Source organism: Podarcis filfolensis (assembly GCF_964270895.1).
Source record: "Podarcis filfolensis genome assembly, chromosome: 1".
Taxonomy (NCBI): domain Eukaryota; kingdom Metazoa; phylum Chordata; class Lepidosauria; order Squamata; family Lacertidae; genus Podarcis; species Podarcis filfolensis.
In genome coordinates, this window is record NC_139604.1 from 127,476,935 (window position 1) to 127,500,524 (window position 23,590).

General features: G+C 45.7%; 1 protein-coding gene across 1 annotated transcript in view; it reads right to left on the reverse strand.

Moving 5' to 3' along the window:
* Positions 1 to 23,590, reverse strand: part of MNAT1 (MNAT1 component of CDK activating kinase) — a 136,723-nt gene that overhangs the window by 63,248 nt on the left and 49,885 nt on the right. The window contains exon 6 of the mRNA XM_083619427.1: positions 15,138 to 15,263. Within this exon, the coding sequence (XP_083475553.1) occupies positions 15,138 to 15,263 (126 nt within the window). The remainder of the gene's footprint in view (positions 1 to 15,137; positions 15,264 to 23,590) is intronic.

Below are 23,590 nucleotides of genomic sequence, written 5' to 3' on the forward strand. Positions count from 1 at the left end.
TGACAGCCTTGGGCACTGGAATTTTAAATCTGAAAGTCAAGGGGGAATGAGAAAGACGTATTCTGAAGCCTCCCATTATAAATTGCCAATGACATGAACAGTACTCCAGCACTAAGCCTTACGGAAACTGCATGTAAAGTAAGTCGAGGACTCACATGCACAGCTGCATGTCTCTTGCCGATAAAGCAGTAAGGCATACGAAACATATGTTCCTGCAGAGCGACAGCATGACTAAATTATTCTGCCAGCTAAATTAATGCATTACAACAAGAGGGTTTCTTTCCCACCATTCGGGGTGATGGCCATCAACAAGCTACTCAGTTTTCACAAGGCGTCTCCTATTGCAGGGTATCAACAGCGTCTGACATCCTTGGTTTCAGAATGTAGGGCTTCGCAGAATTCTACAGAACGGAAACTAAATATGTATCATCTCTCCCCTTGCACTCGAAGCGTTGATCCAGAAATCCCACGGAAGTGGTATGTCGATACTGACATTTGTCCTCCAAGGCCAAAGGTGTCCGTGTGACCACAACCACCCACAGGACGCTGTTGCCTGAGCTTATCACTAGGGGGACCAGCTTCCTTCGTCAGATCTGCTGTGTGTGCTACTCAGACCTACTGCCAAAAATGGTGCACAAAAACTGGGACTCAAGGCTGGGCAGAGATAAAACCACCAAAAGTTAACGGCCCCAAATCCAGGACCATGCACGTGCCAAGAAAAATATATTTTACCATTCTATCTGAATGTCTTCTTTAAAATAAAAAACTGAAATCAAAAGATAATTGCTGTATTTTTCGCTCTATAAGACGCACTAGACCACAAGACGCACCTAGTTTTTGGAGGAGGAAAACAATAAAAAAAATATTCTGAATCTCATAAGCCAGAACAGCAAGAGGGATCGCTGCGCAGTGAAAGCAGCAATCCCTCTTGCTGTTCTGGCTTCTGTGATAGCTGCGCAGCCTGCATTCGCTCCATAAGACGCACACACATTTCCCCTTACTTTTTAGGAGGGAAAAAGTGAGTCTTAGAGAGCAAAAAGTATGGTAACTTTTTTTTACCATAGGTGATTAACTAACAGTAAGGCATAACTGCATGAGCCAGCAATGCGTGTATGTCAAACCCAGGAGGAGAGGAGATGAAGGAGTTGGGCTGGCGGGGGACATAGCTCATAGCTAAACTACATCAAACTTAATCACAGAAACATCTACATCCTTTACATTAACTCCAGAGCTCTAAGCGATCAGCCATCAAAACATCTCTTTGTTGAAAAGAGAAGGGAAAGGAAACAGAAAGGAGCTAATGCAACCGGGTTGAGTATTTTCATCTGGGGACTTCAGGTTCAAACTAGCTTATCAGAAAAATCACTCTCCTTTGCCAAAACTGAAATATGTTGATTCAGGTGACATTCCCTTATCTGACCTCTCTCTCCCTCTCTCCCCTTCCAGCCTCAACATTGGCTGTCACAGGCAATTGAAAATTCATGAACGCACCAATAGAACTGAAAAATAAGGAATTGGGACATTCCCAGTTGCACACACACACACACACACTGAGCCATCTGGGGGAAATACTTTTCTCCTAGTGCAGGGATAGTGAATTCATGACCCTCTCAACAAGATTGAATTCCAGCTGAAAAATCTCTGCAAATTAGAGTTGGGACATTTAAAGCACATTTAAAGCACATTACTTCCCCCAAAGTCTGAGAACTGTAGCCCTGTGTGGGATAAACTACAGTGGCCATGATTATTTAGAGGCCATGGTGTGCTTTAGAAATATAGCGTGTATGCTGTCCTTGTCTCCAACCTGCCACTTCAAATCCACTTCTATTTATTTTTTGTCGGAACAGAAAGGATCCTGCACTTAGCAGCCACCATCACCCACACCCAGCATCTAGTTGTTAAATGAAATCATGTCGGTGCTCAAGGCTACGCGGCCTCAAAATCCATCCCCTCGCCTCCCATTTTTACGGACTGGTCATCGCTATTCATTAGTAAAACTAAAGCACAAGACAGGAGGTGGCTTTTTCCTTTATTTCTACTCTGCATCTTCCACGTCTAGCCCTTCCCGTGGATCAATCCCTCTGAGCAGCCAATGATGTGAAGCAGGTGCAAGGCAATGGGGGGACACTGGGGTGGCCCCATACTGGAGGGCAGCCATTTTGACTGTCAACTTAGCCAAGGAAATTGGCCGATGGTGAAATGGAGGGGAACTGACAGTGAAATGTTCATAGAACAGTAGAGTTGGAAGGGACCACGGGGGTCATCTAGTCCAACCCTCTGCAATGCAGGAACCTTTTGCCCTGTGTGGGGATTGAACCCGCAACTCTGGAATTAAGATATTAAGGGGCTCCATACATATATGGAGATTACTTGGTGAACCTTAGCTGACTGTATGAACAACCGCCACCTAAAGTATTAAATGTCCGAGCTGAAATAAAACGTATATACAGTGGTACCTCGGGTTACATACGCTTCAGGTTACATATGCTTCAGGTTACAGATTCCACTAACCCAGAAATAGTACCTCGGGTTAAGAACTTTGCTTCAGGATGAGAACAGAAATCGCGCAGTGGCAGAGCAGTGGCAGCGGAAGGCCCCATTAGTTAAAGTGGTGCTTCAGGTTAAGAACAGTTTCAGGTTAAGAATGGTCCTCCAGAACGAAGTAAGTTCTTAACCCAAGGTACCACTGTATAATGTGGAAAATAAGCTGTCCATTTATTTACCTGTGAAATTAACAAACACAGGTGCACCTCTTAGCTGGGCTTCATTAGAGTTAAAACACATATTTCTAGCCCTTATCATCATAAACAGAGACAGACAGACTCGCACCTCCTGCAGATTCGAACACACACACACACACCCCAATGTGTTACAAACTACAGCAAGTGTTCTCGTGTCCCATTAAAATACTAAAAGTTTTATTTACAGGTAAAGGATTTGCAAAGGGTCTGTAATGGTATACTTTGAAATTGGATTAGCTGGGTTAATTATCTGAGAGGAAATAAGAGCTGATACAATAAAACAAAGATAAGCCATTAAACCTTTCAAAGGCTGAATATTCTTATCCCTTTAAACAAACAGGGATGTTTCTTTCAAGAGTAACCACTGGGTGAGTGCATTTGCCTCAGTTTTGTCTTCACGGACATACCAAACCTGTCCTGGGTGCAAACCAGGGATGCCAGCGTTTGATGTCTGACAATGGTTGCAGGGAACAATAATCTCTTCTCCGCCCCTGAGCACCTGAGCAAACACCCTTCATGAAAACCATCATTAGGACATCTTCCTCACTTTAGTTCATTGTCTCTTTGATGCAAAAACCCTTTTCACCACAACACATGAAGGCAGGCTCTCAACGCTTGTATGGTGGTACCTCTGGTTACAAACAGAATCTGTTCCGAAGGTCCGTTTGTAACCAAAAACCGCTCATAACCTGAGGCACCATTAGTGAAACCATGCCTCCCGCTGCGCACGCACCTCCAGCACACAATTTCCGCTCGCATCACGGGGCAAAGTTCACAACCGGGAGCGGCTACCGGTTACCGGAGCTTGTAACCCACAGCATATGCAACCAGAGGCAGTGGCAACCAGATGATGATGATGATGATATATTTATACCCCACCCATCTGGCTGGGCTTCCCCAGCCACTCTGGGCGGCTTCCAACAAAATATTAAAATGCAATAATGCATCAAACATTAAAAGCTTCCCTAAACAGGGCTGCCTTCAGATGTCTTCTAAAAGTTTGGTAGTTGTTGTTCTCTTTGGCATCTAGTGGGAGGGCGTTCCACAGGGCGGGTGCCACTACCGAGAAGGCCCTCTGCCTGGTTCCCTGTAACTTGGCTTATCGCAGTGAGGGAACCACCAGAGGCCCTCGGAGCTGGACCTCAGTGTCCGGGCAGAACGATGGGGGTGGAGACACTCCTTCAGATATACTGAACCGAGGCCAGATATACTGGACCAGAGGTACCATTATACTGTACCTGATTAAGGCCAATTCCCAAACATGCAATGGGCACCCAAATAAATTCACTCTTCTTTAGTTCCCCTCAGAAGGAGGAGCACGTCTGGTGGGGGACACGTCATGTTCCTTCTGGGGTAGGTTGTCCACCTTTGGTCTCCACCCTGCACTCAGCTCTCACCTGGGGCTCCTAGAAGCTATCAGCGGCCACACCCAGGAAACGACTTCAACTGGGTGGCAAAACCAGGGGAAGGTAGCCAATGGGTCTCAACCCCTCGGTGTGGTAGGACTTCCACTGCATGCGAAGACAGGCTCTACTGGATTGGAGCCAATAGCGGGTCCAAAGGTCAAAACCTCTTATCCCAAACCTCTGCTGCCTTGCTGGATAACTAAGGCGTTAAAGGCTAAGCTACGGTCTTCAAACAAAAACATCTTGGAGGTCCCAGGCCACAGGGAGGTTAGGCTGGCCTCAACCAGAGCCAGGGCTTTTTCGGCTGTGGCCCCGATCTGGTGGAACGCTCTGTCACAAGAGACCAGGGCCCTGCGGGACTTGACATCTTTCCGCAGGGACTGCAAGACAAAGCTGTTCCACTAGGCCTTTGGCCAAGGCACAGTCTGACCCCCTCCTTCTGTAATCCTCATAGAACTCTAGCCCAATTGTTGCCATTAATTTGATTCTGAATTGATTTTAGAATGAATTGATTTTAGAAGGTATTTCAATTAATTGATGGTGATTTTATGTAAACTGTGTTACTTTTACTGTTGCTTACTGTTGTTAGCTGCTCTGAGCCCGGCTTCGGCTGGGGAGGTAAAGGTAAAGGGACCCCTGACCGTTAGGTCCAGTTGTGACCGACTCTGGGATTGCGGCGCTCATCTCGCTTTATTGGCCGAGGGAGCCGGCGTACCGCTTCCGGGTCATGTGGCCAGCATGACTAAGCCGCTTCTGGCGAACCAGAGCAGCGCACGGAAACGCCGTTTACCTTCCTGCCGGAGCTGTACCTATTTATCTACTTGCACTTTTGATGTGCTTTCAAACTGCTAGGTTGGCAGGAGCAGGGACCGAGCAACGGGAGCTCACCTCGGCTGGGGAGGGTGGGATATAAATAAAAGAAAATTATTATTATTATTATAATCAGTAAACCCTACACATATCCAGGGGTCTTGTGGTCTGGGCAGCCCAGGACCTCCATACACACTGCCCTGGCTTGCGCCCCAGGGAGGTCACTTTGATGCTGCTAACGCAGTGGTTAGACTTCACCCCTGGAAGTATACTCCATTGTCTCTCAGGGCAGATGGATGCCAACGGCTCAGGACCGCAATACCTCAAGGACTGCCTCTTTCCAAACTATTTTAGAGCATACAGCAGCCACATGCCTGTAAGACCTTGCGACTTACACTTCAAGGGGAACAGAGGAGGCTACAGCCCCTTAGTGCATCTAGCTCAATGCTGTTCACACTGGGAGCGGCCCTCCAGAGTTTCGTACCAGGACCCCTTCCCAGTCCTGGGGACTGAATCTGCAACCGCCTACGTTCAAAGCAGATGTTCCCAATGAAAAGCAGACACTCTACCAAAGAGCTGCAGCCCTTCTCCCAGCTGCAGCACTCGGTTTTAAGAAATACAAAAAAACCTGCAACAAAGCACACAAAATACTGTTTAAGCTGAGCTGCAAGCAAATGGCGCTCCTTGCCAAAGTTGCTGATGCTCTTACGGGCTGCCCCAGCTGTGGCTATCCTGGAAAATGCCCCTGCGACAGAATGAGGTTTGAAACCAGTCGGTTCTATTGAAGCCAACAGCAGGCTGTTTTCAAGACCCGTGAAACTCCTTGCCAGTAGAAGTCCAGAGGGAGACATCCCTGCTTTCTCTCAGGCATCTTCTGAAAACTGCACTGTTCAGGCAGGCCTTCGCAACTAGAATTCTTTTTTTCCAATCGGTTTATTGTTGTCTTCACTGATGCTATTGTTGTAAGGCTATGTTTTCTATGCCGAACACTGCCTTGCTACATTTTCTAGGAAAGTGCCGTTTTTATATATTTAAATAGAGAAATGCTTAAAAGCAGTGGGATCTGATCTCACGGCCACCAACATTTGCCAGCCATTAAAACTTCATCCAAGTTTCTTTTCTCAGCCATTTCACTTTGAATATTAAAAGTTTATTACCAACATTCTAGAGCAATAAAAGTTACCACTCAAAATGCATCTTTCCATTATATTTATATAGTGCAAGGTTTTATTTCGTTTCTCGGCCCTCCGTGATTTATTCAGCACATGGTAAAAAAAAAACACAGTTAACAAAAGAAGGAATGCAATAGACTTCGTCTTTAAAAAAGAAAAAACAACCCCAGACAGCAGAAATGAGAAGTTATATTGAGATAATCTATTAAATGTGCTTGCATTGCACGGATGATGTGCTGTTCCGTCAGAAAGCATGTAGGAAGTCAGCATTTATCCAAAGTGTGAAGTACTTCCATGTGCTTAAAATGTGATCTTTCCAAAGCAAACAACAGCGTAAAGAGGAGGGAAAAACAAAGAGTATCTATTCCCCGCCAGCTATTTTTTGGCTAGTTCTATGAGACACCTTCCGTCTTTCAGTACTGGTCGTTCTTGCACAGCTTAGGCGAACAACACAGGAAGAGACAGCAAAAAAATCAGCACTAAAAACCCTGGGAGTCCACTGATGAGTATTTACTTACTAATGGATATACTGGCGCCCTGTCTTCTGGTCTCTAAAGATATACAAGGTGGTTAACAACATGTTGGAAATATTAGAAAATAATAATAAACAAAAAGAAGACAGGCACAGAGAAATGAACGCAACAGAAAACTGCAGGGAACAGGGGCACCATACCAAAGCAATACCTTTTTCCAGCATCTAAAGATCAACAGAGGGTGGACAGAACAAGCATCCCCCAGGGAGGATGTTCCACAGCCATGGTGCCACTGCTGATAAGGCCCTGCCCTGATCCTGATGATGATGATGATTTACATTTGTTTATCTTGCCCAGCACAATCCATAGCGACTTACAAAAAAAAACCCCAACAGACAAAAAAAACCACATTAAAACCAACTGGAAAAAGAAGTACATTAAAAACATCCCGCCCACTTCTAAAAAAGCCACAGCTAGTTAAAGACCAATGGCCCGGTGACAGAGGAAAGTTTTTGAGTGGCACCTAGGTTGCAATTTTCAGCTGAAACCACTTGAAGCATCCATTGTGTTGCGCTATTTCAATTGCTGTTTCATTGCAAACAGCTGAAAGTCTGCACATTTTGATAACAAGCCTGATTTGCAAGGGGTGTTGAATAATTTCGATTGCAACTGTATAGAATGATGGTGCCAGGCGAGCCTCCCTGGAGAGAGCATTCCACAAATGGGGGGCCACCATAGAAGAGGCCCATTCTCATGCTGCCATCCTCTAGACCTCTTGTGGAGGGGGCACACGAGAGTCTCAGGGGATGATGAGACCCCCCATTATAACCTTGCCAGTAGAGGGACCTAAAGTATCATGGATACCATATACAGCCTGCAACAAAGCATACATTGCAACCTAGTCTGTGGCTACAACAGAACGTTTCTTTTCTTTGGGGGGGGTGTAGAGGGCTGAGAGCGGGTGGCGCTGTGGGTTAAACCACAGAGCCTAGGACTTGCCAATCAGAAGGTCGGCGGTTCGAATCCCTGCGACGGGGTGAGCTCCCGTTGCTCGGTCCCTGCTCCTGCCAACCTAGCAGTTCGAAAGCAAGTCAAGTGCAAGGAGATAAATAGCTACCACTCTGGCGGGAAGGTAAACGGCGTTTCCGTGCGTTGCTCTGGTTCGCCAGAAGCGGCTTAGTCATGCTGGCCACATGACCCGGAAGCTGTATGCTGGCTCCCTCGGCCAATAAAGCGAGAAGAGCGCCACAACCCCAGAGTCGGTCATGACTGGACCTAATGGTCAGGGGTCCCTTTACCTTTACCTTAGAGGGCTGAGAGCACTAGGGAAGCTCTTTCTGGAAACATCCTGGTGAGTCCTGAGTGAGTGTTTGCATGTCCCATAAGCCAGGGGTAAGCAACCTAAGGCCCAGGGGCCGGATGCGGCCCATTCGCCTTCTCAATTGGAATCAGCGTGTTTTTACATGAGTAGAATGTGTCCTTTTATTTAAAATGCATTGGCAGATGAAGATGATGGACTATATGGAACTTGCCGAACTGACTGGGAGACTCCGAGACCAGAGACCAGAGACGGTGGAAGAAGACTGGAAGAAGTTTAAGGAATATTTGAAAAAACATGTTAATATTTAAACCTTAGAATAGCTTTGGAAGTGGATATAGGCTGTAGGGTTAGAAGTAGAAGATAGGGTATTTTAAAATAGTATTATTTGTAAGTGATAAAATGTGAAGTTATTTTAAATGTGATTAAAACAAAAAGATGGTTAGAAATTATGATATATGTAAACTGCTAAAGATGAAGTAAAATGAAAATCAGGTAGGTGGGACTTGAGGAAGCCCACTTAACAATGTTTAGAAAAATAAGGATATGACAAGAATTTGTTTGTATTGTTTGTCTTTTCTGTTTGTGTTTTTTATTTGTGTTATAAAATGAATAATTTTTTTTGAAAAAAATAAGAAAATGCATCTCTGGGTTATTTGTGGGGCATAGGAATTCATTCATTTCCCCCCAAAAAATATAGTCCAGCCCACCACATGGCCTGAGGGACGGTGGACCAGCCCACGGCTGAAAAAATGTTGCTGACCCCTGCCATTAGCTACTGAAACCTCGGTGGATGACTTGGGTGGTCCAGTTGATGTCAGGGACTGGACTGAGGAGGAATGGTGGATACAGCCGCCCCCCTCCTCAACCTTCTAGAGAAGAGGAGGACAGTATAGATTTACAACAGTGGTTTGCAGAAGGTCACGGCTCAGAGATAGATGAGGTGCAAAGCTGGAAAATAATGGGAGGGGTAGCAGAGCTGGAGCAGCTGGCTGACACATTATCACTAGAAAGCATTCCAGACCCCCCCCCCTTCTCCCAGATCCTGGCAAGCATTGAAAGTAGGAGAGCCAACAGCTAAGAGACAAGTTGCCCTAAGCAGCTACAGGAAGGGAAGTGGGGTGGAGATTACTCTGAGCAACGCCATTAATCCAAGAGGCTGCCTTTCTAAGCTTCTCTCTGTGAATACTGAATAGAAGACTTTGGTAAGAGCTTTTCTTGTTTTCTATCCCTGGCAGCCTGCTGTGGGGGGGATCGGATTCCCTGACGCCTGACAGTTGTGCAAGTACTTGCATAGCTGTCAACTGTCCCTTATTTGGCGGGAAACTCCCTTATCCCACTACTGTCCTTTATTGATGATGTCCCTTAAATTTCCCGGGTTTCAAAGGAAGCAGCTCCTCTCCCTCCCTCCCTGCCAGCCAGGGAGGAAGGAGGCTCCATCTGTGTTGCTTGGCTGCGTTGCTCACCAATAAGGAGTCTAAGAACGACTGAGGGGTGGAGCTTGCATGCCTTGTGCCGATCAAATCGGCCGCATTGCCTGGGGACTCGCCTTTGCTCAGCGCTTCCCAGCGGAGAGGTGACGGTGGTTTTCCTTACTGCATCCCCTTTGCCGGGTTGCTGCGCTGTGGGAACCACCGCTTGAGGCTTCGTTTGGCTGCTGGCTGGGCTTTCCGCCTTTTGCTCGGAGGGGCTCAGAAGTTGAACATACCCGTGCTGGGAAAATCCCTTATTTTGGCTGCTGGTCCCTTATTTTCAAGGCTGCTGGTCCCTTATTTTCAAATCTGTAAGTTGACAGCTATGTATCTGGTGCAACACCAACACAAATTGGAAGGCTGCAGTGTATTCTGTTGAAGTTCTGCTCACCTTGATGCCCAATGGCAATAGCTGCCCTGCTACTGGACCGTCCCCAAACAGTTATGTTGGGGGACTTCAATATTCACACCAAGTCTCTATGGGAGGCTCTTGAGTTTCTTAGTGAGTTCTGTGTAATGAAATTTCAAGTGCAGGTGGCACAAGGACTGTAGTGACAATCACAGAGTTGTAGAGTTGGCAGAGATCCTGAGGATCATCTAGTCCAAGCACCTCCAATACAGCTCTCCCATATGGGGATTGAACCTGCAACCTCGGCATTATCAGCAGCACATTCTAACCAACTGAGCTATACAGTGAATCCTTGAATCCAGTGGATCAATGAACAAGCACAGGATCATTATTTGCCTACCAGGTAGTAGTGCCAAAGAACACTCACTTCTCCACCACCATTACATCCTGGAGTTGCTCCCTACCTGGGCTATTCTGTACAACAAACTACCTGATGAAAACCAGTCCATCATAAGGGGCAGCAGAGCCCCTGGAAACCAGCTGTGCCCAATCTGCAGAGAGCATCTTGTGGGCTCCACTTTTGGTGGGGTCAACCAGGAGTTTGGAACTTGCTGTCATCAATATGCCGACAACCTTCAGCTCAGTCTCAGGCTACTGCATGCAAATCAGGTGAGGCTGTGTGGATGCTGGGCCTCTGGCTGGGGGCGTAAATGGGCAGGATGATGACCAATAAAATGACTTATTAGTCACTTACGATTTAAAAAAAAACTAAACTAAGCTAAAAACTAAATCCAAGCTAATTGAGCTGAATGCTTGAACACTCTGAAAGATCGGCAATTACATAGTAATCCCCAGGCTGATTAACATATCTTATGCACTAGTTGGCAGGTTAGCACTCATTTAAAAAAAGAAAAACTGATCCAATGACAGGCTGCTTTTCAACACACTCTGTCTGGCTTACACTTCAAATAACAAAAAAATAAGAGGGAAAAGGAGGAAATAGTCCAAACCTCTCAAATGTAGCTAAACACGTTCCTACTTGAACCTTTTCTTCGCTAAGAACGTTTTAATTTTCTAATGTGGCTGAAAGGTCTTTGTTATATCAACAACAACAACAATAAACTCCAGGCTTTGTGTCTGGCCTGAGACATTCCAGTGCACAACAGAAATCTACAAACTCTTTCCAGAAGGGAGAGTCCCATTGCCCCAGCTTCTGCTAGCTCAACAACTTGGTTGAATCCGGCCCTATATTTTTCAGAAAGTTGTTTGCTCTGCAGTTGGACAGCTCTTAAGATTCCACAACCAAATGTTGCATGGCAGTTCCTGAGATCGAGGAGCAGGTTTTCATCTATATTCAGATACAGTTGGGCACCATTTTGAATCAAGACGGTAGACTGAACTGTTCAAAACTGAACTAATTTGAAAAACTGAATTTAAATACTCCCAAGCAGCACTGGGAAGAGAGACTGATAATAAGAACGTAAGAAGAGCCCTGCTAGTTCAGATCAAAAGCTGTGTCTGGTCCACCATCCTGCTTCCCACAATGGCCAGTCAAAACCAGATACCTCATGGAAGCATACATGATGAAGACATGACCCCCATCTCTACTCTGCAATTGTTTCTCTCCACAGGGATGTAAGACGCTCTTCTATACCCGATCACCCCAATGGTATGCCTAGTTCTGTACTTTCTACAAGGATAGCCAACATGGTGGCCTTCCAGGTGCTGTTGAAACAAACCTCCCTTCATCCCCAACCACCGTGAAGTGTGCAACTGAAGCTTCTTCTTCTACAAGAAGATAGAGCAGCTGGGGAATTGTGCCAGTACACAGATGCTCCTAGCAAAATATCCAGAAAGTGCCCATGCATTTTTCAGCTGCATGCATGAAATTTTCATGGTGCACCTTTAAGGTTGAGCATTTGCCTTTCGCACAGTGAGGACAGGTAAAGGGGTCCTGGAAAGCTTTATCCAAATGTTTTGTGGTGGGGACATATGGGGGAAATGGAAGGTGAAAAATTAAGTGGAGTTACTAAGAATTAAAAATGTGTGCCTCTGGTTAGTTTTGTGCATTGGCCTGTGTATGTGATTGTTTGTGTGTGTGGCCCTGCAGCCCTTTGCCTAAAAAACATTCCAGAGCATCCCTGCACCCACAGTACTTGTGTCAACAGAGAAAAACAAGGCTGGCCCTAGATTTTGAATTTGCAAATGCTGGGACCATGAGCCTCCCTGAACCAAAATCCACCAGCGACTTGGCGAACAATGCTGCTAAGATGATGCAGTTGGCAGAACTCTGTCCTGTTCCATATCCAACAGATTGCATATTGCAGGGGGTTTGGCAAGCATTTAAGATCCTGAAAGAAAGGCTTGCAGGCTCTCTTGCAACAAGCTGCGAGCTCTTCCACTACCACTACATGCTGCATTTTGCTGAATGGGAAGCTTTCTGAATGTGGCCTCCTCACCCAATCAAACCATGAGCAAATGTACTAGGGTAGCCCGTCAACGCCAGGATTATTGAAGGGCCATCATCTCCCATATGAACTTCCTTCAGAGGCCTTCTCCGGGGGTCCCCATCTACAGAGGACAGTTGATAAGTGAATAGGGACAGCGCCGTATCAGCCATGGTGCCCGGATTGTGGAATGCTCTCCCCGACACCTTTCCTTTATTAGCTTTTAGGTGCCAGGTGATGTTTTTGTGGATAATATTTCAGGGCAGCTTTATCATTTCACTGCTGACTTGTTGCTGATGGTTTTATTGCTGGCCTCCTCTCGCTGCTGTTTGAGACATTTTTATTGCCACATTTGTTTTAAATTTAGAGCCTTAATTTCTGTTGTTAGCTGCCTGGAAAGCTGTTTTGCCGAAAGGCAGGGGGAAATTAATATTTTGAAATCAGTAGTTCCATACCTCTCTTGGAAACAGCTCGCACGTCAGAGAGAGCTGGAAGATAAGTGGGACATCTAGGCCCTGTAATATCTTCTGATAGAAAGAAGAGGGAAGAGGGAAGAGGGAAGAGGGAAGAGGGAAGAGGGAAGAAGAAGAAGAAGAAGAAGAAGAAGAAGAAGAAGAAGAAGAAGAAGAAGAAGAAGAAGAAGAAATAATAGAAGAAGCTGCTCCTCCATGTTTATTGCTATCCATTTCCCAGCAGATGCCATTTTTTAGATCGACCTTCCAAGGACCACATGCCAGTAGAAGGGAGGGCCAGAGGCAAAGGTGGGCCGAGTTCTAAATGTTAAGTTTATGCTTGTACAGAAGTCGAGTTTCTACAAACGCTCACACATCCCTGTGTAGCCTCAACCCAATGTCAGGGCGGGTGCCGGGTGCAGGTCTGCAATAACTCACAAGGTGTCCCTGACGTTAACTCTTTATTCAAAGAAACAAAACAGCTCAGGCCTAGTGAGCACAGCAACCAATGAGGTCCTCGCCTTCCCACAGCTCCCTAAACCTCCTCCTCCCTGGGTCCTTCCTAAGCAATCTGAGACTCCATTGCCTTGACTGTTTTTGCTCCCCCTTTTTTATACCTCTTCTGGTTCTGGGAGGGGAACTGCTCACAGCAGGTTTTTTTAATGTTTGGTAAGTTTTTAATGTCTGGTGTTTAGTTGTGTTTTTATACGTGTTCAAAGTCGCCATAGCCAGATGGGTGGGATATAAATAATAAAATTATTGTTGTTGTCCCACTGCCAGTCCCTTGGCTCTGAGCCTTCCTCCCTTGGGGGTTCCCCAGCTGGTGCCTCCCCCCCTACCCCTCTGCATCCAGCCAAGCATTATTAGATTTCAAGGACACTTGCCAGGCAGGCAAACACACTCTGGGTTTGAAGGAGGGCCAGTGAGGGCTGTTGTTGTTGTTGCTGCTGCTGCTGCTGCTGTTGTTGTTGTTACTGCTACTGTTATTATTATTAATACCCAGCCCATCCGGCTGGGTTTCCCCATCCACTCTGGGCGGCTTACAGCATATCTAAAAAGTGTTCCAAGGGCCAGACAGAAAGGCTTTGAGGGCAATATCTGGCCCCCGATCTTGAGTTTTCCTACTCCTGCTGCAGAGAATTCTCTCTATGCCAGATATGTATCTGTAAAGAGTAGCAGGCAAGGGAAGCTAAGTCCATGCAGAAGCTAGATCCCAAGGAAAAATCAAGAATCCCGGGTAAGATCCCTTTTGCCAAAATATGGGCTGGACACATGCTGACACAAGACTTTGGCCAACATGTCTGTAAGGGTAAAAAAGTTTGCAGCTTGCTTTAGCTGCCAATTATCTGAAGTGCTCTTACAGAAATCACGCTGAACCTCTTCACCGTTTACAAGATTGACGTTCCAGATAAAACTGCTCCAAGTGGCATTGGGATATTTGAGGAATTAAGTAATTATCTCCATACAATGCATTTTGCTACAGGGAACCAACAAAAATGTGTTAAAACAAGCAAGGAAAGCTTTGGAGGGCTAACATCGAGGGAGGAAAGAAAAGGAAAAGCATTTCAACTTTGCATGCAATGGGCCCTATTTTTTATTTTGAATTAAGAGAGCAAGGAGTGTTTAAGCAGCGCAGAAGATCAAGTCATTACCCAAACGAAAGCTACTTGTGGCTTTGTTAACTTACTGAGCAACTAGAAAGTACGGCAGAGTCGCTTGCGCAATCATGGAGTTCTTGTGTACCTACGGATTGTGCAAACACCACTTAGACTCATTGGGTTTTGTCCAATGAAGTTGTTTGGTTAACACAAGGATATCTGCTTGCACAATACAACTTCCCGTCCTCTCCGTGCACATCCCTGCATGCCCCCCTCCAAATCTGCTCCAGAGGGCTGGGTGGAACCCCCAAAACAGTTTGGGGGGGCATGGAGAGCACACACTGAGAGGAGAGGGAGGGGAAGCTCTATTATGCGAGCGGAAGCCCTTATGCGAATTGAACCATTTTGTTGGGTAAAACCCAAAGAATATTGGAAGGGATTCTAGTTCAACACACACAACCCTGCCCGCCAATCACTCTAAACAGAGGGCTGCATACTTCCACCATCACAAGCCCACTCAGAATAGGCGACACACGTTTACAATAACCACGTGGAAATCTGGCTCACACCAGATTGCATGCATCAGTGTAGAACATAATGTATTTTTGGGGGGTGTTATATTGTAAACCACCCTGTGATCTTCAGATGACGAGTGGTATAGAAATTTAATAAATAATAATAATCCCCCTCCTTTATTTATTTTTTAACCACCGCCTTCAAATTTACGTTATACCAACACTATTTAAGTGCGACCACAAAGTTTGATGCTGGCATGGTGTTAAATGCAAGTCAAATGTAGATCTCAAAGACCAAGACCGAAGAAGCTAAAGACTGCGATGCAGAATGCAGAAAACTCATCCCTCCCCCCCCCCCATATAAACAAAGATGTCTGGCCTTACCATTTTGATGCCAGTCGAAAATGCAACTGGCTTGACTGGTTTGGGCATCTCCAGTTGCATTTCGAGTTGGGTAGACCTGTCTTTGTGCTGGGCCAACAGCAAAGAAGCAGGAAGATGAGAACTTTCCTGTAAATGGAATTAAGGAGAGAGAGAAATAAGAGAGAGTAAAATATTTAAAAGGCATAAACAATTCACCATTAGTGCCGTATATTCCTAGAATGACAAATTGCATCTCAAAAGGCTGTTTTCAGGAGAACAGGACACGGCTCGATACTCCTGGTTTACCAGAAAACGATCACTTTCAGTAATAAGAAAAAGCTGCATTAGCCTCATAAATCAGAGGGACTTGCAAACAGCCATTTTTATAGATTCCACATTAAATGACAATATAACAAGCTCCTTATTTCAGAAGGCCAAATGCAGCCATTATGTATTAAAAAATGTTTTTTTAAGTAATAATAATTAGAACTTAATCACAAAAACAAGCAGCACAGAAAGTCATCTAACTTGGATCAGATGTTTATCTAAGACGCATTCTTTCGACCAATGAACTCCATCCAGTTTCAAATTGGTTCTCCATTAGATTTCACCTGAGGCCGTTTGGAGGTGATCCTCGCTCTCCCTTTGCACAATGGCGCTATTGTACACGCAACCAACAGCATATTTATTTTCTCCTTTAGCGATTTCTTTTTAGGGAGGCCAGTCAAAACCTTTCCTATTTTAAAAGAAAATGGGCGTGCGTGCACATACGAAGCAATGAAAGTTGCTCAAAAACAAGTTAAAATTACTTAAATTTTTATGAGCAAGAGAAACAACAGAAGGATTGTTAATGTGGGCAAACACTCTGCATACCAAGGAACAAGAAATCAAATTATTGGCTGAACTGACTCCCGAGCTTTGACGGGAACTAGATGCAATGCCCGCCGCGGGCTTGAGACCAAAAATGGTAGATTCCTCCCCTCCTCCTGATACGCAGTTAAGAAAATGAATTATGTAGCATCACAGCGCATGTGATGATATGGCTTGAGGAAAAACTCCTGGAGGATAAGGTTAGGAATTGCTGCTAGTCATGATGGTATAAATAATAAAATTATCATTATTATCCTTATCATCATCATCTCCATTATCAGAGGCAGACTGCTGGTGAACACCAGTTGCAGGAAAACACAAGTGGGAAGTAGGGCTGGGCAATATCTGGTTTTCAACATCATGATATATCACCAGCGAAACATCGCAATATACCAATGTATCACAAAGTCTGAAATAAGGATGGAGGCATTGGTTGGCTTCCCAGTTTTTCCCACATTGTGATTTTGGCCGACACCTGCTCTTGTGATTCGCTGTCCTGACAGAGCTAACAGGGGCTGTGGGAATCAAGAGAGGCATTGGCTCCTACATTGATCCAGCCGCAAAGCTCTTCTTATTTTCCTATTGCTCATACAGAGCAGATTGTGCCAGTTTTGGAACAGCGACACTGGAAACTGGTGCATTTCTGAGCACAATTCAAAGCGTTGGTTGTACCCTACAAAGCCCTCAATTGCAAGGGGTCAGGGTACAAAATTTTAAAGGACCACATTCTCCTGGATGAATCTGCCTGGCTTCAAATCAGCTCCAGAAGCCCTGCTTTGGCTGCCCATCTGCATCAACACTGAAGTTGGGAATGGGGTGAAAGGAGACAGGGGCTTTTCAGTGGTGGCCCCACAGATTGCAGAACTCCATTCTCAGGGAGATTCTCCTGGCAGTGTTTTTATTTTCAGGTGAAAATTCGGTTTCCAAAGCTCTTTAGTTCTGTCTATATTTTTTGCTGAATATTCTAAACAGCCCGCTCAATTCTCTCTTTGTTTCATTTTAATGTCACTTTGTAAACCCCCTCTGAAAGCCACGGCTGAGTAAATATGTTAAAGAAATAAACAGTGCACTGCGTGAAGCAGCAGTACTTTTTTTCCCCAGTCCGGAGCTTACCTGCCAATCAAGCCTTGTTCCAAACCTCTCGTTTGACATGTGAGTAAATATGTATATATAAACACCATCCACTCAAGCTCTCAGCTGCCATCTCCCAATATTATTTCACAGAACAATTGAATCATCAAACTTAAAATGACCCTGGAGATCCTTCCGCTTCTGTTCTCTACAGCGTACAGAGGCAGAAATAGCCAGGCAAGGAGGCACGGGAGAGGAGACAGGACTGGCCATCGGCAAGGCTAGAGTGCTTGCCTCCAGATGCGGCAAAGTTCCCATCAACCCCCAGCAGCAGGCCATTGGCCGGTGATTATGGGGATTATAGTCCAGCGACATCTAGGGACTGGATTGGCCCAGTTTTGGCACAGAAACTGCTTTGGTCACCCTGTATGATGACCTCTGTCAAGAGAGAGACATGGGAAACATGTCCCTGATAATTTTTCTCGACCTCTCAGTGGCTTTCGATACCATCAACCATGGTATCCTTCTGGAGCGACTGTCCAAACTAGAGATGGGTGGTGACGCTTTACGGTGGTTCCAGTCCAACTTGGATGGTCGTTCCCAGAGGGTGTTGCTTGGGAAAGCTTTTCAGCCCCATGGAACCTTCGATGTGGGGTTCCGCAGGGCTCAATCCTATCCCCCATGTTGTTTAACATCTACATGAAACCGCTGGGTGGGTTCATCCAACGCTTTGGAGTATGCTGTCAGCAGTACGCTGATGACACTCAGCTCTATTTCTCCTCTACATCTGCAGGTGAGGCAGTGGAAGTGCTGGACCAGTGGCTTGCATCGGTAATGGACTGGATGAGAGCCAACAAACTGAGGCTCAATCCAGATAAGACTGAAGCACTGTTAGTGGGTGGCTCCCTGAACCAGATGGGTGGGAGATCGCCTGCTCTTGATGGGGTTAGACTTCCTCTGAAGGAGCAGGTTCGTAGCTTGGGGTACTCCGGAATCCTGTGCTGTTGCTTGAGGCTCAGGTGGCCTCAGTGGCCCAGAGTGCCTTCCATCAGCTTCAGCTGGTGGTCCAGCTACACCCCTATCTGGACAGGGATAGCCTAACTACTGTTGTCTATGCTCTGGTAACCTCAGGGTTAGATTACTGCAATGTGTTATATAGGGTTGCCTGTGAAGACGGTTTGGAAACTTCAGCTAGTGCACAATTCAGTGGCCAGGTTGCTCACTGGAGCAAGATGGTTTGAGCATGTTACACTGATCCTGGTCCTACTGCACTGGCTACCAATTCGTTTCCGGGCCCAATTCAAAGTGCTGGTTTTGACCTATAAAGCCTTAAATGGCTCAGGACCGCAATACCTTAAGGACCGCCTCTTTCCATATGAACCTACCCAGACCCTGAAATCATCTTCTGAGGCCTTTCTTCATGTGCCTCCTCCTCGAGAGGTCCGGAGGGTGGCAACATGAGCACAGGGCCTTATCTGCTGTGGCTCCCTGGCTGTGGAATGCTCTCCCCAGGGAAGTTTGCCTGGCAGCTTCATTATACACCTTGCGCCAGGCAAAGGTGTATATACATTTTGTGCCAGGCAAAAACGTTCATTTTTAACCAGGCCTTTCGTTTATTTGGTTGACATCCTATGCCCTTTTAAAATGTAGGATTTGGGGGGGTATTGGGTTGTTGTTTTTATTTTGATTATGTATTTTCTGGTTTAATATTTTGATTTTATTCTATGAACTGCCCTGAGACCTCCAGGTATAGGGTGGTGTAATAATAATAATAATAATAATAATAATAATAATAATAATAATAATATGGCACCACGTTGTCTAACTCTGCTATGAAAAGGGACCCAACCCCTCTAGGGTGATCTTGGGAATTTAAAAACACAGTTTATGAACCGAAAGGGGAAATTTCCAGATCATACAGTCGCAAAGAGGGAACCCAAAAAGCATGTGGGCAATTTCTGAAAAATGCAAGGAAGTCATACAGAGACGGACACTAATAATAACCAACAATAACTTTATTATTTATATGCCACTCATCTAACTGGGCTGCCCTGCCTCTCTGTGCAGCTTCCAGCAAAATATTAAAATACTATAATTCATCAAATATTAAAAGCTTCCCTAAACAGGGCTGCCTTCAGATGTCTTCTAAAAGTCTGGTAGTTGTTTTTCTCTTTGACATGTGGTGGGAGGGCGTTCCACAGGGAGGGCGCCACTACCAAGAAGGCCCTCTTCTTGGTTCCCTGTAACTTCACTTCTTGCAGTGAGGGAACTTCACTGCAAGGGTGAACCTCCATGTCCGGGCTGAACTTGGGGGTGGAGACTATAAGAGGGATGCTATCTGGAATGCAGAGGGCTTGTTTATAGATTCAGAAGCATCCCAGAACTACTTAAGCTGTATCCCGTCACAATGATATCCTGCACTCCATAAGGTGCGAGGTTCTCACCACCAATGCAAACTGAGATTTTTTTTTTTCTTTTAAAGAAAAAAATTAATTGAGAATTCACAAAGGAGATTGTGAATATTCCCTTTAGGGTGGAAAGAAACACAAACAAGAACCTTCTTTCCCCCCCTGCCCTTCGCGTTACCTTTCAGTCATTAACAACATATTTAGATATGTTTAGTAGCAATGTGTGCACAAATGTCATTAAGTTACCTATTTTGGTCATGTTATAAAGATTATTTATAACTGCTCTTTTTTTTTTTTGCAAGCCATCTGGCAAAATGGATTTCCAGTAAAACCAACTGCTGTGTAAGAAAACAATGTCCGCCCCGTATAAATTAAAAGAGCATTTAAAGCTGAGTTGGAAACACTTTGGTGACTCAGTTTAACCCTCCCCCCCCCCTCCAGCCATTAAAAGAAATAAACTGTTAGTACTGGAGCTGTTATGAACTTCAGACTATGTCTACCTTACAGCTTGCCTCCTCCATGTATTCCTCCCCTGCCACTTGAGATAAAGAGATAGGGCTTTCCGTCATGTTTCCTTATGTACGGGGTGGCGTGTCTTGCCTACTGACCATGTGTAATGATTAGAGGGTCACACTACAATTGGGGAAAACAGAATTCAAATCCCCATTCAGCCATGCAGCTCAATGGGTGACTTTGGAACAATCTCTGCATCTCAACCTAAATTATGGAACTCCCGACCAAGTAAAGACCATGTGGCCCCTTCTCTGCAAATCACTGGAATACCAGCAAAGACTGTGGTTGATTAGTTATTATTTTAATTTGTATACCACCTTTATCTTCCATGGATTTTAAGGTGGTGTAGATCAGAGGTTTCCAAACTGTGCGTCGCGACATGATCGTGCATTGGCTGCAGTGTGCAGGTGTGTCATGCCAATGTTTCCCATGCTTCCCGGGACTGGAAAGGGGTTAGTTTAACTTCCAGTTTACTAATAAAACGGATTTACTGTGTCACAAAATGATGCATGTCTAAAAAGTGTGCCAGCGACATGAAGCTTGGGAAGCTCTGGTGTAGGTGGCTCTCCTCCCCCCCCATTTCGTCCTCACAACAACCCTGTGAGGTAGGCTAGGCTAGGAGAGGGTGACTAGTCCAAGGTCACCCAGTGAACTGTTGAGATCAAGCCATATCTTCAGAGGAATTTGGCACTCTCCAGGTGCCCGGCTTGATTCCTTGTTGATCTCCCCCCCGTCAGCGACTCCCGGCAAGACAAGGCGAGATCCCGGCGATCCTTCTTCAAACGTGAGAAGGACACACCATCCCTCCTCCCCTGCCATTCCCCAGGGAGGGGAGAGAGACAGACAGAAATGTATTTACATGCCTTTATTTCTGTCTTTCCAGCAGTGCAGAAAAGAACATGTCTGCACTCCTCAGCAGCCACAGCAGAGAGGGAATACTCCACCCATGTACTTCCAGCACAGGGCCATGTGACACTCCAAGCTAACATCCGGTGCTCAGTGCACATAATAGACTGTCCCTTGTTCCCACGGTACAGTCCCATAACATCAACATCCTGTTTGGCTTTCCAGCCATCTGGAGCACTCAGCAGCATTGCTCCTTTTTCGTAACAACCTCCCCCAAAAGAATCAATGCGTGTTGCGGCAAGCAAAGCGTGATCCAGAGAAGAAAACAAACAGTTGTTATACACATAACACTCCCCTGTTGTTTCAGTTCCACCCTTGGAACTACCCGCCACTGGTTTCCCCAGTGTACCTCTCTGGTTGTCTGGCTTCCAAGGAATGAGTGCATCTGCATTACCTTGGCTAGCAACTCTCTGTTGTGTCTTTGTCTCTGACTTAGACACAGTTCCAACCTGTCCTCGGTTGTGTACAACAGCAACACATGCAACAGCTAAGTTAGCAAACTCTTCTGAGTACCTTTTGGGTGGTTCACCCTTTGTGACTCTCTCAGACCTGCGTAAGAGGTGCTGATCCTCTCTGCTCACTGGTTCTGTCTCAGGAGAACCAGTTCCAATAGTAAACAGTGGTTCATCCTTCACCTGTGAAGGTCTATTCATTGTGTGAGATTTCCTCTCAATGACTGTGACAACAGAGCTCTGTGAGCTATCACTGTCACTCTCAGTACCACTGTATTCTGTGAAATCATCATCATCATCTGAATCGTCCTCTGTGGGAAATGTGTGTACTATCACTCTCTCCTGTTCAGGAACACTCTCTAGAAATTTTGTGAGAATCACCTGACCAGATTCAGACAAAATTACTCTGTAGAGACCCTTTTCATATCCCACAAAAATGCCTCTGGCATTCTTTACTCCACCTGGAGCTTCTGTCCTCACATGAGACCCAAAAACCTTGAAATGGGCAACAGAAGGTTTTCTCTGGAACAGTTTCTCAAAAGGAGAACTTCCCAACTCTCTTGAAACCTTTCTCACCCACGCATAACTAAACGACATGAGTGACTCCGCCCAGAACTCATGTGGCAGATGTGAACTAAGCAATTGCGCATTCATCCCCTTTTGCAATTCTTTGTTCACCCGTACACAGACACCCCTGTTCCACGCTTCCGCTGAAACAGCAACCTTGTGTCTTATCCCGTTCTTCTGCAGGAACCTCTGGAAATCCTGTAAAAGAAAAATCTGCTTCTCATCTGTCAAAAGACAATCAATGTTAGCATCATGCATATCTTTAACCTTGTCACAAAACTCCTGAAACCTTTCCAAGGCTTCCTGTGGCTTCTTTAACACATAAACCCAGACAAAGTTAGAGAAATGATCCACACACACAAGATAAAATCTTGCTTTGCCTCTAGATGGTTCTAGAGGACCAATCACATCAGCATACACCCGCTGAAACGCTCTGTCGACCCTGGCCACCTTCTTGGCGCTCGTTTTGGTCACACCTGCAAGAGAAATCAAGTTAGACTCAGAATTACATTCCATGTAATCACTTTGCTCAAAAGTCAACAAATACAGTCCACCTTTCTCTCTGGCAGAAAGATACAACTCTCCATCTTTGAAGATCTTGCAGCTCTCAGCATCATAGGACAGTTTCAGTCCTTTCTTTGCAATCTGCGAAACACTCAGCAGATTGAACTTCAATTCAGGAACCAAGTAAACATTGTGTATAGTCAGGTTCAGACTCTTAAGATACACAGTTCCAATCCCGGTCGCCTCCAGCTCTTGACCGTTGGCTTGTTCCACAGCGAAGCTTTGCTTCTTAAACGTCGAAAAGAGTCCTCTGTGTGGGGACATATGAAAATTACAGCCAGTATCGATTACAAAAGAGTGTCCAACATCTGGCGTGGTTCCTTTCGCCATCAGGGCCTTTGCAGGATTCACCGAAGACGTGGTTTGACCTTTGCCTGCTGCCTCAGGCTTTGCTGAGCGGCCCTCAGCTCCTTTTGGCTGGCGTGGCTTCTTGCAGCTCCGCTGAAGATGCCCAGCCTGTCCGCAATTGTAACATCGGACAACGTTCAAAGCTACAGCATCCTCTCCAGTAGCAACATCAGTGGGGGAATTAGAACTCCGTTCTTCCCTCCCCCTGTCCTTCACCTCCAGTGCAGCAAGCCTGTCGTGTTCATTCAAAACAACGGCAGACACCCTCTCCGCGGTCAATTCGTTCGCCGGAAGGGAACCCAGCTGACTGGCAACCGTTTTGTAAGTCAGATTTAAGCTGTTTATCATCATGAAGCAGAACACTTCCTCCTGCAGACGGAAATTGCATTCCACCATCTGTTGGCGCAGATATTTCATTTCCGTCAGGTGCGCTTGAACATCTCCATCAGGCGCAAGCCTCAGATTGGTCAGCTTCTCAAAATACAGCAACGCTGAAGAACCAGCATCTCTCTGATGTGTTCTACGCAGCGTTTCCCAAACCCACGCGCATATTCCAAATCCTGAATATGCACAAGTTGATCATCCGAGACACACAGAATTATAGCCGTCCTGGCCTTCACATTCTGTGATTCCCAACCTCGGGTTGGTGCTTGAGGGATGGGGTTCTCAATCACCCCAAAAATCCTCTGATTCTGCAGCAGGGCCTTCATCTTTACAGACCAAGATGAATAATTGTCATTAGTCAGGGGAGGCGGGTAAGGCAAGGCTCCCCCCT